Source organism: Lycium barbarum, chromosome 6 (assembly GCF_019175385.1).
Source record: "Lycium barbarum isolate Lr01 chromosome 6, ASM1917538v2, whole genome shotgun sequence".
In the NCBI taxonomy this organism is placed as follows: Eukaryota; Viridiplantae; Streptophyta; class Magnoliopsida; order Solanales; family Solanaceae; genus Lycium; species Lycium barbarum.
In genome coordinates this window covers 103,296,675-103,311,341 of record NC_083342.1, presented here as the reverse complement: position 1 = coordinate 103,311,341, position 14,667 = coordinate 103,296,675, and the positions used below count along the sequence as shown (strand labels likewise).

General features: G+C 35.0%; 3 protein-coding genes across 3 annotated transcripts; 1 reads left to right on the top strand and 2 right to left on the bottom strand.

Moving 5' to 3' along the window:
• The first annotated feature begins 4,977 nt into the window (after nt 1-4,977).
• On the top strand, nt 4,978-8,736 carry LOC132599905 (benzoate carboxyl methyltransferase-like). Its single transcript, XM_060313071.1, has 4 exons — nt 4,978-6,044; nt 6,247-6,639; nt 6,792-7,040; nt 8,185-8,736. The coding sequence occupies exons 1-4, from the start codon at nt 5,934-5,936 to the stop codon at nt 8,545-8,547; spliced, it is 1,116 nt and encodes a 371-aa protein (XP_060169054.1). The 5' UTR covers nt 4,978-5,933; the 3' UTR covers nt 8,548-8,736.
• A 405-nt stretch (nt 8,737-9,141) lies between these two features.
• On the bottom strand, nt 9,142-10,116 carry LOC132644292 (probable protein phosphatase 2C 55). Its single transcript, XM_060360882.1, has one exon. It carries the CDS (start codon nt 10,114-10,116, stop codon nt 9,142-9,144), a length of 975 nt encoding a protein of 324 aa, XP_060216865.1.
• A 773-nt stretch (nt 10,117-10,889) lies between these two features.
• On the bottom strand, nt 10,890-14,429 carry LOC132645151 (nucleolar GTP-binding protein 1-like). Its single transcript, XM_060361946.1, has 3 exons — nt 14,303-14,429; nt 11,486-13,568; nt 10,890-11,254 (listed from the first exon to the last, which is right to left on the bottom strand). Exon 2 carries the CDS (start codon nt 13,531-13,533, stop codon nt 11,494-11,496), a length of 2,040 nt encoding a protein of 679 aa, XP_060217929.1. The 5' UTR covers nt 13,534-13,568; nt 14,303-14,429; the 3' UTR covers nt 10,890-11,254; nt 11,486-11,493.
• Nucleotides 14,430-14,667: the final 238 nt, after the last annotated feature.

Here is a 14,667-nt window from a genome sequence, read left to right as displayed (position 1 = left end):
CAACGATTCTAAAAGGCATTGAAGTTGGGGTAACAGCAAATCAAATTGGTAATATTGACTTAAAGGAGCATGAAAAGTTAGAAGCAAGTTATATCTAATCATACAGCAAGATAATAAAGCGACTATATTGAACAAATAATTAACGAATTGGAAGAAAGACTGACTCAAAGAATTGGCCAAAACATTGAATTGATGATAATTAAACTTAGACGTAATACGAGTCAATGGAACCCCAGCTTAGCCAATCCGGCCATTAAAAATCCATTGAAGCTCACTTAAGCTTGAGTTAGAAAAATTGGATTTGTGTAATTGAAATTTGTTTTGTATGAATGTGTTGGAAAAGATCACGAACATCTTAAGAAGTTTGAATCTCAACTTTGGGACAATCCGGAGGAGATTTTTAGGTAGTTTGAATTGAAAATTGAAGTAGACAATGAACATGAAAGACAAGTTGTGTATATCTTATGTATCCCCTGTATGTCTGTGTTTACCTGTGTCAGATACGTGTTAGAAAATTTTTAACTCCAAATTACCTCCAATCTTTCTCAAATTTTGTATATTGCCCCGTCTTTGTGTTTTCAACGATTCCAACTATACCAATGGAAAAAAAATTCTTTTTTCCCTAAGCTTTTTGAATGTTGTATATTGTTGATAACCTTTGTTGACCAAAAATGATTAAATAACATAGAAGGCTAATGTGTTGTAAAGGATACCAAAATATGGTCATTCGCCTAGTTCTCCCTAATTTCTTTCCACCTTCAATTTTTCTTATTGTACTGTAGTTATTACTATTTTCTGATTGCTAGTTGCTAGTCTTAATATAGAGTATATAATAATAAAACATATAGTGACGCTGGCGTATGTCATTGCACTATTAAAAAAAGGTAGTTTGTGGAGATAGAAAGTTGCAATTCACAGAGGTTTTAGCCTCTTCTAGCAACTAGCGGAGGCTAAAACCTCGGCGAATTGCAATTTTCAACCTCCGCAAATTACCTATTTTTTTGTAGTGTTGAATTTGTCATTAGAACTTTAGAGAAATTTTATTTTGTGAGTCACATAACCAACACTATTTATGTGAGGGTATTTTACTACTTGACAAGTGGACACTTGCTTGTTTTAAGCATAAACAAGAAGGGCAATGATAATCTTTCCCTTAACTAAAATGCTTAGCTATAAAAAAAAAAAAACAACTTAAAATATCTTCAAAATCAACGATTAGAGAATGGTGTGTATATATATATTAATTAGTGTTAAAATCCAAGAATTTTGATCTTATAAAATGCTATTGGTCTTCTTCTTCTTTTTTTTTTTAAATGAATAGAGTTATAATTAAGGACACAAGATCATGAACCAGATGCACTTGTGTATAAACAGATAAATAGATTTAACTGTAGTGGCTTTAAATATTTATAATTGAATATTTGATAAAAGCAATATTTAGAGAAATAATTTATTTTAGATCTTCATTAACAAAAAAAATATTACGTTTAGCAATGGTTTTAGAACACTACAATTAAAAATCTTGGTAATGCCAATTTTGTTACCATTCTCTATTGAGTTTGGAGATATTTTCATTTTTTTTAAATTTCATTTTTTTTCTAGCTAGGCAATTTAATTAATTAAAGAAAAATGTGGACTTTAATGATATTGTCTTTTTTGTTTATGCTTAAACCAAGCTGGTGTCCACTTGCCAAGTAGTAAAGTACTCTCACACAATTAGTATTTGTTATGCGACTCATAAAATAAAATTTCTCAGAACTTTTGAGTCCCAATGAGCCATTCAGTGGCACGACAGCCATATGGGAACCAATTAAACAATCAACTAAAATGTAGTCATGCACTGATGCACATTGGGATTACGTTATCAATATACTTTAACATGCATGTTGCAAACTGGTTGGCTGTCACACCGGCAAGGACTTTCACTTTCTAAATAGAAAGGATGACATATCAAAATTAGCTAAAGAGACGACGTTATTTATTGGTGGACATTCTAGTATTAGTAAGTTTAACTTAAAAGGAAGATCCATATCTTCTGCAATTTATTCTATCTGGGCACACACTTACTAAATGAGATGTACTTTACCCACACTAATATATAACTAATAACACTTCATAAACTCTAACTGGTCGCAATTGACAGTTGACAAAATCTTTTAAGTCTTGATAAATAGCGGAGTACTATTGCTACTTGAAATGGCTTTTGCGGTACTGCTATCTAATGGAGTATATTTTAGTACCTCAATTTCACTACCAATAAAGGTTGGTTAAGCTATTTACCAACCATTATAACTTACAAAAAACTCACTTTATTTTTAAAAATAACCAAATAGCGGATTAGATGTTCTTAGACAAATATAACGCGATTAAATTGTGAAGCTCCGCCCTCCATGGGGGGTGACAACCCCCCCCCCTCCCCGCCCCGACCTCTTTTAGGGACTCAGTGTCCTCGTTAAAATTTTCCCCACCATTGTACTGAGGGATACAGGCTGTGGTACCACATTTATCACAACCACCATAGCATGTATTGTCCGCCTTGGACAACCTAGGCTCACACAAATTTATCATTTGGGTTATGTCACATCAAGCCCAAAAAACGCGCATACCATGTGAACTTGAGTTGTCGTATATAAATCTCTTCATTATTCTCTTCCATTCCGATGTTGGATCCGTCGGAGGTGTCATGTGCACCTCATTTTCAAAAACGCACTAGCTTAGAAGCCTCAATCCTGCTTGATCCGCCCTCATCAGCCCGTCGCTTAAATAATTTAACTACTAATCTAAGAGATATGGAAAATATTTCCTGCTACCAACAGATATTAGACTGATTCTTTTTCTTTTTCGATAAGATATCAGTGTCCTCTTTTACATATAAACAATACCTGTTTTCATTAATAATCGTTGCTAGTGAAGTGATCAAGTGAATGATTGGATAATACTATATCAATACACTCAATTATGAGGGGAAACTTCTTTATGTTATCAGAATCTTTCAGTCTCGCTATTGATAGATTAATATATTAATAATACTCCTCTGTCCAAAAAGTGCATAGAACAAGGCTTGATCCATGATATCACGTGTGAACAAGTTGAACATTACCATTATTAGCAGAAAATCTAGAATTATCGATCCTGATTTGGTAAGCACGCTGAGCCAGCAAAGCATGCCACAATTGGTAAAAGTTAACTTACAAAAAGAGAAGTAACATATGTATTATATCTACCATATATGTATGGATAACGTACAAAGACAAAAAGAGCATTAATATTTTATCGTTCGGCTAACTTTTTTATAGATATATACATATATATATATATATATATATATATATATATATATATATAAACATATATATATAGGCAATGGGATAGCAAAAAGATAGGGGTGTGGCAGAAGTAACGGCAAGGGGCAAATTACTTAGGCATATGAAAGCAGGAAATGGACAATGCAGTTATGCCAGCAGCCCCACTCTTCAGGTCTGAATTCTTTATTTCTCCTTTCTACTCTTCAGCTATTATTTTTTCCCTTGCAAATTAGGTAATCAATGATCTGCTTGTTTGAGTTTGCTTACATTTTTTAATCCAACTAAACTTGTTTGTAATTGAGGCTTCATTGGTGTTGTTGTCGTCGTCGTCGTTAGAATTTACGTAATTAACAATTCATGTTACCTTATTTCCAGAGAAAGGTAATACTAAAGGCAAAACCTGTTTTAGAGGATGCCATCAAGAAGATGTTCAATAGTGGTGAGTTTCCAAGTGTTTTAATATGGCAGACTTGGGTTGCTCTTCAGGGCCAAACTGTTGGATATATACTATTAACCATGTGTATGGATATAGTATTTATTATAGAATAATTATTTATTCAATTTTTAATAAAGAGTTAAATAGATCATGTACTAGTATGTGTGTCCTTTACTTATATAGTAGATGATTTAGTGTATAGAGTTTAGTTTATACACGGAAGATTAAATCATCGGTTCTTATAAGTATAAAATTTATATTCACAATCTAAGATGAAATTTAGACAAAGCCATCGGTATGATTGTAGCACAAGATTAATATAATGTATCTTCATTATGGGAACGGTATAGTTTCGTGTTCTTGTGATAGTACATTTTGTATGTATTGAACGGACCAAGTAGAGGTAAGTGTTTTTGTACTGAATATATAAAATAAATTCTCTAGTTCATTAAATGTACTTATACTCTTAATCTTGATATAATTATTATGATCAATCTGATTTGTTCATTATTTTGATTTATTAAAAGGTACGACTCAATTGCGGGTCTATGTATTCCTGGTAAATTGGATAATGGCAAAATACATTTGTGAAATAATAATTAGTTGATAGAATCCATGTCTCGACTTTGACATTGATGATACCCCTTTATGAATGCTTATAAGTCTCATGTGAAAACCCTGCAGGTGGATTTTGTATCTGTCACATGATATAAGTTAAGCGGAAATATAAAGGATTCAATTAATCAATGAATTAAATTGTCAGTAATTTAATTTAATTGATTTGTATCTGTAATCTTAACATGGGAGTTAAATAAGATTTAATGAAGGATTTCGAAATTGAACTGAGGAGTACAGTTACGATTTTTAGTGGAATAATTCGTAATTTATTATGGTAGGATTAATTCAGATATTTCGAATTAATTCTATAATAGGAAGCCTCGTTAATTAAATTATGTGGTCCCTGCTGTGCCCGAATAATAAAGAATTAAATGGAATATTATTTCTTGGTGGAAAATAAAGACCGAGCAGGTTTTGGAAAAGGGGAAAATCCCTAAAACCTGTAGTTATAAAATAGGAGTCTTATTTCATAAGGAGGCTAAAGGTTTTAGAAGTTTCTTCAACTTTTTCCATAGAAATTCGCCCACACGAATTTCACAGATTCTGGTATTATTCGGGTTACACAGTAGAATGCCGTGGAATTGGAGGATGAACGTGTGGATGACTTTTGATCATGCTTGAAGGCTATATTCGAGGGTACATTCACGCTTCAAGAGATAAGTATCAGTTTTGTGTTTGATTAATATCTTGATTATGTGTTGTCTATATTGCATGCAAGTTCGATCCTGACTATTTGTTTCCGCTGCGTATGCCTGTATTCCATCATAAACACCCTTTTCACAGTGTTGAATGTTATGAAGATCATACAAAGATTATGCCATGAAAAGAGCTGCAAAATGCCAGAGTTTCAAGCTTTTCTTAATGATCTCCCTGATAACGACTTCAACACTATTTTCAAATCGATTCCATCGTTCTATCAGAGTCTCAAAGATGGAGCAAATTGTTTCGTATCAGGCGCTCCAGGTCCCTTTGATGAGCGGATATTTCCTAACAAAAGCTTCTTGTATGAGTTTTACATATGTGTTAGTTTTGTTTATAGTATTATATTTCCCTGTGCTTCTCAGAAAATACTTTAAGCATTGGTAATCTATAAAATCTTATTGCATCATTTGCATTCTATATTTAGTACTACTTTAATAAATGGATATTCTTCAGATAGTGCTATCGTTAAAATCCAGTTTAAATAGTTTCAAAATTCATGCATCATCAATAATCATAATAAAAACTAAAGGAAATGATAATAGAACGAACACGGGACTTGCATAATGATAATAATAAAATACAAAAAACCAAAAAAAAAAAAAGATAATAATAAAATACTAATGTTATTTGGTGTAGTTTTTTCTCTCTAGCTTTCTTTGCCAGATATTTTGGACCGTGTGCTCTTCCCAAATAAAAACCTCTTCTTTCACATGGTTAAAAATGGGATGCACCCTATGAATGATTGATAAACGTGTATTTACAAAAAGATATGTAATATATTGTTATATATACTATGTGATGTATCACCTACAAAGACAAACAGAACATTAGTAATTTTTTGTCATTCGGCTAACTTATTTATATCTCAGGCAATGGGACAGCAAAAAAATAGGGGTGTGGCAGAAGTAATGGCAAGGGGAAAACTTCTACATATGAAAGCAGGAAATGGAGAATGCAGTTATGCCAGCAGCTCCACTCTTCAGGTCTGAATTCTTTATTTCTCCTTTCTACTCTTCAGCTATTTTTTTTCCCTTGCAAATTATGTAATCAATGATCTGCTTGTTTGAGCTTGCTTACATTTTTTAATCCAACTAAACTTGTTTGGAATTGAGGCGTCATTGATGGTGTTGTTGTTGTCGTTGTAAGAACTTATGTAATTAACAATTCATGTTACCTTATTTCCAGAGAAAGGTAATACTAAAGGCCAAACCTGTTTTAGAGGATGCCATCAAGAAGATGGTCAATAGTGGTGAGTTTCCCAAGTGTTTTAATATGGCAGACTTGGGTTGCTCTTCAGGGCCAAACACCCTTTTCACAGTGTCGAATGTTATGAAGATCATACAAAGATTATGCCATGAAAAGAGCTGCAAAATGCCAGAGTTTCAAGCTTTTCTTAATGATCTCCCTGATAATGACTTCAACACTATTTTCAAATCGATTCCATCGTTCTATCAGAGTCTCAAAGGTGGAGCAAATTGTTTCGTATCAGGCGTTCCAGGTTCCTTTTATGAGCGGATATTTCCTACTAAAAGCTTGCACTTAGTTCACTCATCTTACAGTCTTCATTGGCTCTCTCAGGTATCAATGAATCATACTAACTCTTTTCAGTTACCTTGCTAATCATATGTTATAAAATAATTGTATGCAAGTCATATGCAGTTCTGGCCTTCTGCCATATTTTGTTAGATAGACTAAACATTTTGATATCCATTACATACTGAAACATGTAGGCTCCAGAAAAGATCGAGAACAACAACAGCATATACATAACAAGGACAAGTCCTCCTCAAGTATTTGAAGCCTACTTGAAGCAATTTGAGAAGGATTTCTCAAGGTTTCTGCAATTACTCTCCGAGGAAATAGTAACTGGTGGACACATGCTTATAACATTTATGGGAAGGAGCATTCGTGATCCCTATGGACATCACTGTGCCTATTTGGATCTTCTATCAAAGTCACTCATTGAATTAGTACAAGAGGTCCACTACTTCACTTCTGCTTACACTTCCAATAACTAGTTAAAGAGTTTAACTTTCATAAACTGACAATACATAAGGAAAATTTTACACAATCGGGTCAAGTTGAAGGTTCCTATTAGGTATAGTAACAAACTCTATTAATCATGAATTTTTGTTGCACTGACAATTTTGGTAAAAACTATCATAGTATAGTAGTCATGAACTGGTTACCTAGAAAATAGCAATCATCTGCTAACAAAAAGGAGCAGCCCAGTGCACTAAACTCCCTCCGTGTGCGCGGTATGCGGAAGGATCAATCTACTACAAAGAGTTAAATTGCTTGATAGTGTATAAGTGTTAGAGAAAAGGACAGAAATGGTCCCTTAACTATGAGAATAGGTTCAAAATAGTCCTTTAACTGTGCACTTAACGTTTTTGATCCTTTAAGTTTGCCACAAGTTAAAAAAAATGGTCCCTTAACTATGAGTATTGGTTAAAAATAGTCCCTTAAGTATGCACTTAACAGTTTTGGTCCTTTAAATTCGTCAAAAGTTAACACTTTTAGTCATCGACAAAATATGCATAAAACTCTGTTTGTTAGATTTGATGAGAACTATGAAAAAAAAAGGAAAAAAATAGCGAGAACTCACATTTAGAGGTACACATTATTAAAGAAACGATCAAATATCTTGGGACAGAATCGACGGACGTTAGTAGGTTATAGGGAAAAATCGAGAAAAAACCTACAGACTTGATAATGTCAGAAAATAGTGTCTCGGAACACAAAGACTGACGGACTCTGTTGATTAAAACCGAGAGAGTCCGTCGGCTAAGTAAAATACCTCAGACTAACAAACAAAGTTCGATGAATATTTTGTCGGTGACTAAAAGTGTTAACTTTTGGCAAATTTAAAGGACCAGCTAAGTGCATACTTAAGGGACTATTTTTAACCAACCCTAATAGTTAAGGGACCATTTTTGTTAACTTGTGGCAAACTTAAAGGACCAAAACCGTTAAGTGCATAGTTAAGGGACTATTTTGAACCTACTCTCATAGTTAGGGACCATTTATGTCCTTTTCTCATAAGTGTTATAACTGGTACCAGTGTATAGAAATAAAGTCCTTTGTTAAATCTATGTTCAAATTTTCTTGACATGTCTGCAGGGACTTATTGAACAGGCAGAACTAGACTCCTTTAATTGGCCTTCTTATGCACCATACAAGGATGAAGTTGAAACGATTGTTCATTTGGAAGGTTCATTTGATATTGATACCCTAGAGTTTTTCCAAGTGAACTGGGATGATCGGGCCAACGACGATGACATTTATTTTGATGCCTACAGCAGTGGTAAACATGTAGCAAGAACCATTAGAGCTGTTGCAGAACAAATGCTCGTTAGCCATTTCCAATTTGGAGAGTCCATTGTTGACTATTTGTTTGAGAGATATGCCTACCATGTGGCTTGTCATTTGTTGGTTCAAAAAGGTAAATTCTTCAACATTGTCATATCTTTGAGAAAGAAATGACAAAAGACAAAAGGATGCTGCAGATCCAAGTACCACACTAGTGAATTCTGGCTTATTAAGCTGTTAAAGTTATTTATTTTATGTTAATCTCATGATTTATCTGTGCTCAGATCTTTAGCCTCATGATTTATCTGTACTCGGATCTCCTAAATGGAAGATACATGCTATGGAAGTGGTTGTAGTTTACTATATTTCTGAGTTGTGAGCATTCCAAATCTTTCATGTAGTGACAGTTCGTTGTTAATGATTAAATTTCAGGAAATATTCTCTTTATAGGTCTATATTTAACATGAACAACCTTAAACAACCAAAGAATCAATTTTTCATATCTATCAATAGTTGCTAAATGTTAATTTCACCATGAGACATCAAAAGAGCAGAGCATTACAAAGCCAAATCTTGCAAGCAGAAAAGATACAAGACAAAAGAACATAAAGAGGAAACATAATACTTAAGTTTTATAATGAATGATCAAGTGGGACCAAACATAAAGAATCAAATTACATCAACATTTTACAACTACTAAATGAATAGTTAACTCAAATTTCTCCAATTAAGTTAGATCATCAGACATCAAAAAACCTAGAACCCCTACTACAAAGGCCAAATATTGGCTACAATAACAGTAATATCATCAATCTTTCCACCACTATGTTCCAATCCAGCTTTAAAACACTCTCTAGAAAAAGGCGTATAAAGCTCTGTACTCTTCGAATTATCCAATGCATATTGCGCTATCCTCCATGCCAAAGTCTCAGGGACATCCGATTCCCACGAATCAACACCATTATTCACAATCATCTCCAACTCGAAATCATGAACATTATCAAACAATCCATCCGTTCCCAACACGATCACATCCCCTGCTTTCACCGGAACACTAATCTTCTCTGCCACACTCGGATCATCACAAGACTTCCCATTCCCTAACTGAAACGGACAATTAAACCTCGATTGCTGAATCTCCGATTTATACACAATAACCCCGTCTCTGATCACCACAAACGCGCTATCTCCAACGTTAACAGCGTGTAATGTATCATCACAAAGAGACAGAATACAAGCAGTGGAAGAACCTTTCGCCTTTGTATTCACAAAAGCTTCTTTCAAGACTTTCATCAAATCAACACTAGTACTGTTATTATCATTATCTTCTAATCTCTGTTTTAGAATTGCTGATTCAGCGTTTTTCATCAATTCTCTTGAATACTCACCTGAATCAACACCCTTTTTAGCCCAACCACCAACACCATCAGCAACACCAATAGTCTGTTCTTTAACACAAATAAAACTTGCATCTTCACCTAATGGTTTTTCTTCAATATATTTCGGAATGTAAAAAGAACCAGCAATCATTATCGTACTTCCAGCACCAACAACACTAACGTTGTTGTTGTTGTTGTTGTTGGTGTATATATTATCATATTCTTGAGGGGTTAATGTCTGAAGTGGCATAACTGAATCATCAATAACATCGAAAGCAGGTGATAATGTCTCAGAACAGAGCAAGAATTGGAGTTGTTCATCATTATCATCGGCTGTGATGACATCAAATTCTGATTCATCCATTAGTCGTTGTCTTTTAGTAACGATATCAATAGCCATTAAAAAAGAAGATTGCAAAACCCTAGAGACAAAGAGTGGAAAATTGGAGAAGAGTGTTGGGTTTAAGATGGAGTCTTGAAGGAGCGTGTGTGTGGGGGGGGTGGGTGTATATATAAGTTTTTGTTTTGAAAACCTACTTTATGTAGGAGGCGCAAACCATGTATGTGTAAAATTAGGAAACTTTTCCTTTTTCTTTTTCTTTTTCGCTCTTTAAATTTTTTGGAAACTTTTGTTTTTTTGGTACTCGAAATAAAATATCAAGTTGTTTTGTTTCTCCAGGATAATCTTCGGATCGCTGATGGTTTCTTATTTATCTCTACCTTCTAAAAAAACATATTTATTTCTACGACCTAAAAAAGAGTAGGAACATACATTCTCTTCGTTTTATCAAACTAAGAGAAAATTAAATTGAATTTTTCAATTTTATCTTATATGATTAAGTGTTTCTTAAATTTATTAAAAAAACTGTTTGGCTTAAATTTTGTTTATTTACTAGGTCAAACTAGTTAAATTGTTTAGAATGGATCATACAACGTAGGTAATCCAAATTGTGTTAATTTGATAATGAGAATAAAGTGAGAGCGAAGTAATACGAATGGCCACGCAGATTCTTAAATCAAAATAATTCATAAAGTAATAGAGAGATTCTTATTGATTCTCTTGGCTCATATGATGAGAATATAACCAGCATCTTAACATAAAGAATTGCATAATAGAAGGCAGCAAGACAAACTGCATCTCAAAAAGCAAATTTAAATACTTAATCTGTATGCTTGCGTTGCCATTACAAAACTGCAACAGGTTGCAGTCTTGACATGTTCCTCGTATCTTTCATTAAGAAAAACTAATATTCTTCCACAACATAACTTCAAAACAATATGAAAAATGCAAACTTAAAATAAAAAAAACTAGGGGTAAGCTCCAAAATTGCATAACAGAGACGGCAAAATTAACTGCGGTATGTGTCCACAATAAGCTGAGTTGAACTGGCATTCCAACAAAGGTTCTCTTTTTTGCATTTCTGTCCGCCACCAAAAATTTTCAGCATGACACACCAGCAAATTCCATTCCATGGTCATCCCACAGGACTGAAGAACGTCATCTGGAAGACAGAAGATAATAATGTAACACATTAGTCACTGAACTTCTAAGTATCAGAAAGGAACCAAATAACGCACCAGCAGAAGTTGTGAACACTCAAAAGTCTACAAGCATCTATGAAGACAACAAAATAGTTTTTTTAAAAGGCAAGAACGATATAGAGAAGAGCATATTCTAAGAACTGTAATTGAAAATGTCAGCTAAGGAACTTAAAAAGGGGAGTAAGATATACCTTGGTGACTACCGCCTGTCAGTTTTGCCAGTTGATCGCTTGCCAGAGAAGAGATGTTTTGGTTTAAGAGTTGGAATGACTCTATCAGACTCTCCCCGCCGAGCATCCTTGTTCCTCTTATTAGCAGATTTCTTAGACATCTTTATAGCCTTCTCCATCTGCGGTTTGTCCTTGAAGCCCTCCCCTGGAGCAAATTCGCTTCGAGGTCGTGACATTGACCTTCTTGATCCCATGGAAAGCGATCTAGACCTACGTTGCTTCTTGTTGGGAGTAATCTCATCCACATCCATTGCATCATTACCATTGCCATCTCCACGTTCAACTGATCTCTCTCGCTTACGACCCCTTGACTTACTTCGGGCTCGATTGATAGCTAGAGTTGGATCCAATCCTAAAGCAGATAACTGTCTACCCATTCTTTTTGAAGTAAACTCCTTGTCTTTGTCAAACTTCCTTGGTACAGTGGGTCGGCTCTCTGCGGTGCTCTTCTTCATCCTATGTTGTTGAATAAGCAAACTTTTCTTTTTCCGGATTTCAGCTAATGCTGCTTTTTCTTCGGGGGTCAGCTCTGCACCGTCCATCTCAAAGTCATCACCTCCTCCTTCCTGACGAAGACCTTCTTCTCTCTCCAATTCTTCAAGCCTTTCTAAGATATCAGGGTCAACAAAGTCATAAACATTGTGCCCATCTAAAATTTCAGGCATTATATCTTCCTTCCACTCCTCATCTGCTAATAGATAGTGTTTCCTCAAGCTCGCAGAATAAACACCAGCACCTCCATTCTCATTCTCCAGATCTCTCTCAAGCTTCCTTTTCTGTTTCTCAACATCTGCCTCGGCTTGCTTCGCTCTGGCTTCCAACACTGACTGAGGTATGCACGCTGGCCTCTCTTTCTGGTCACGTGGTTTTGGCATAGCAACATGGAAACGGTTCAGGCAGTCATTTAACTTTTTCGACTTCATTTTTAATTCCACCCGCTGATTCAGTAACCTCTCACAGGCTGCATTCTTCACTGCAATTACACCATCTTCGGTCAAAGTGCTCATAGTTAACAGCGCACCTGCTTCATCTGTCGGCTCGCCACCTTGACCTATCACTGTCTTCATAGCTTCATCTTTCATCTCCGCGACTAACTTCTTATCTTCCTCTGAAATCCCTTCCATTGGCTGCAAGTCCGTTTTGTTGCATACAATCATCAACGGTTTGTTCATAAAAAGTGATTTGATGCTGTGAAAAAGAGCTGCCTGTTGCGCAATGCTATAGCCACAAGACCCAGAAATATCAAGGAAAAATAACACAGCGGCCCTCAGATGTGCTAGAGCTGTAATACTGCACATTTCTATGATATTACGGTCCTCAAATGGCCTATCCAAGATCCCTGGAGTATCTATCACTTGATACCTCAGATATTTGTAGTCAGTATGACCGACAAACAAGGACTTCGTGGTGAAGGCATAAGGCTGCACATCCACATCTGCTCTCGTAATCTTGTTGATGAATGAACTCTTGCCAACATTTGGATACCCACAGATCAAGATGGTTCGAGTATTGGGATCAATTGAGGGAAGTCTCGCCATGTGCTGCCTAATCTGTTCCAAATAAGCTAAACTTGGGCCAACGCGCTTTATAACAGTGCACATACGCCCAAGAGCAGCAACTTTCAGGGACTTGCAGCGGTAGAGTGAGTCGCCATACTTCAATAATTTCACATAATCTTTAGCAACTTTAGAAATCAAATTTCTAGCAGTATTAATTTGGCCAAGGGCAAGCTTGTAATGGTCTTTGTTGTAGAGCACATGAAGAAGGTCCCCAAAGAAAGGATGGATATCGTCAAGCCTGGGGAACTCATCAATAATGGTAGAGAGTTTTTCATAGAAATTTGTCTGCGTATATTTCACTTTGCGCATGTAAAATTGACGTATACGAGAGATAGCATAACCTTTGTGCACAACAGTAGGAGTTTGACGCTGTGTGCGTGACAGGATGATATCGACAAAGTCCTTCCCATTGGGAACCACTGTAATCTTCTTAAAGTTGTACTGCACCATCTTTTATAATCTGGATTTGCAGTAGAGAGTCGAAACTGCACAGTAAAATGAAAAACTACATTAGTATACCCACAAAACAAAAAGAACCCATCAACCAACTGAATATTAGTATCAGAATACTACTATTATGACATGCGTTACAGAGGGAAAAACTTTTTTACAACACATAGAGGCTATCCTAAAATCTGCTCAGATAGAAGCACAAGTTCACCTTTAGATAAATTCATCACAAATTAACTATTGTTAGAGGTACTTCATATGTGGAATGAACCTTAAAATAAAAGAGAACTCTTCGAGTGAATCGAGTTTTAACGTCCATGACCTTGACATTAACACTTTTTAAGTTGCACATGAAGAAATAGTAAAATACTGATTTAGTTCATACTAAATCACAGAAGCTGAACAAGATTGCAGAAAGCAACACACTTTATAGTATTCAAAACATAAATTTACCTAGTTTAAGTCAAAATAATATGCTGCAAACAAGAATCAGTAACTAAATCATTCAGGAAACTTTTATTCACTTTCAGTTCCACAAAAAGAAAAAGAAATCATATCATAAGCACAATTCATGTATTTTACAGTAACTCAAAGATAACCATATTCCCACATCGAAATTTTCAAAGATAAATTAAGCATAGAAGCAAAACAAAAATATGAGCTCAATTCTTCTATAGTGTATCAGTAAAAGGAAATGATAAAAATATATATAATCTTAAACTAATTGAACAGAGAAAACAAAATTAGAGATGCAGAGTGAAGAAATTACGGATATACGATGGCGGCGAAGAGGAGAGAGTGGTGGCCTTTCAAGGGTTTTTGGAAAAACCTAAACCCTAGGCTTAAGAGGAGTTTATGTTGAGCAGCACCATCTTATATTATATGGACTTGGGACAACTTGCAATATTCAAGGCCCATTCTATTAATAACTGGAGAAATAGAAATTGGTATCATTTGCACTGTTGGTCCCTATTTTGTGCTGGTCTTTAATTTTTGTCGCTCAAGGCAAATACTCCTTCGATCTCAATTTATGTGGCACTATTTGATTTGGGATAAAGTTTAAGAAAGATTTTTAAAATTTGTGGTCCAAAACAAGTCTTAGATATTTGTGTAGTTGTAAATAATCTCATAAAG

What these genes read in the sequence shown, in the direction of transcription:
- LOC132599905 (XM_060313071.1), top strand. Translation starts at nt 5,934, where the DNA reads ATGGGACAGCAAAAAAATAGGGGTGTGGCAGAAGTAATGGCAAGGGGA. An exon ending in GTCTTCATTGGCTCTCTCAG is followed by an intron (nt 6,640 to 6,791) that starts GTATCAATGAAT and finishes TGAAACATGTAG; the next exon opens with GCTCCAGAAAAGATCGAGAA. An exon ending in TCATTGAATTAGTACAAGAG is followed by an intron (nt 7,041 to 8,184) that starts GTCCACTACTTC and finishes ACATGTCTGCAG; the next exon opens with GGACTTATTGAACAGGCAGA.
- LOC132644292 (XM_060360882.1), bottom strand. Translation starts at nt 10,116, where the DNA reads ATGGATGAATCAGAATTTGATGTCATCACAGCCGATGATAATGATGAA.
- LOC132645151 (XM_060361946.1), bottom strand. Translation starts at nt 13,533, where the DNA reads ATGGTGCAGTACAACTTTAAGAAGATTACAGTGGTTCCCAATGGGAAG.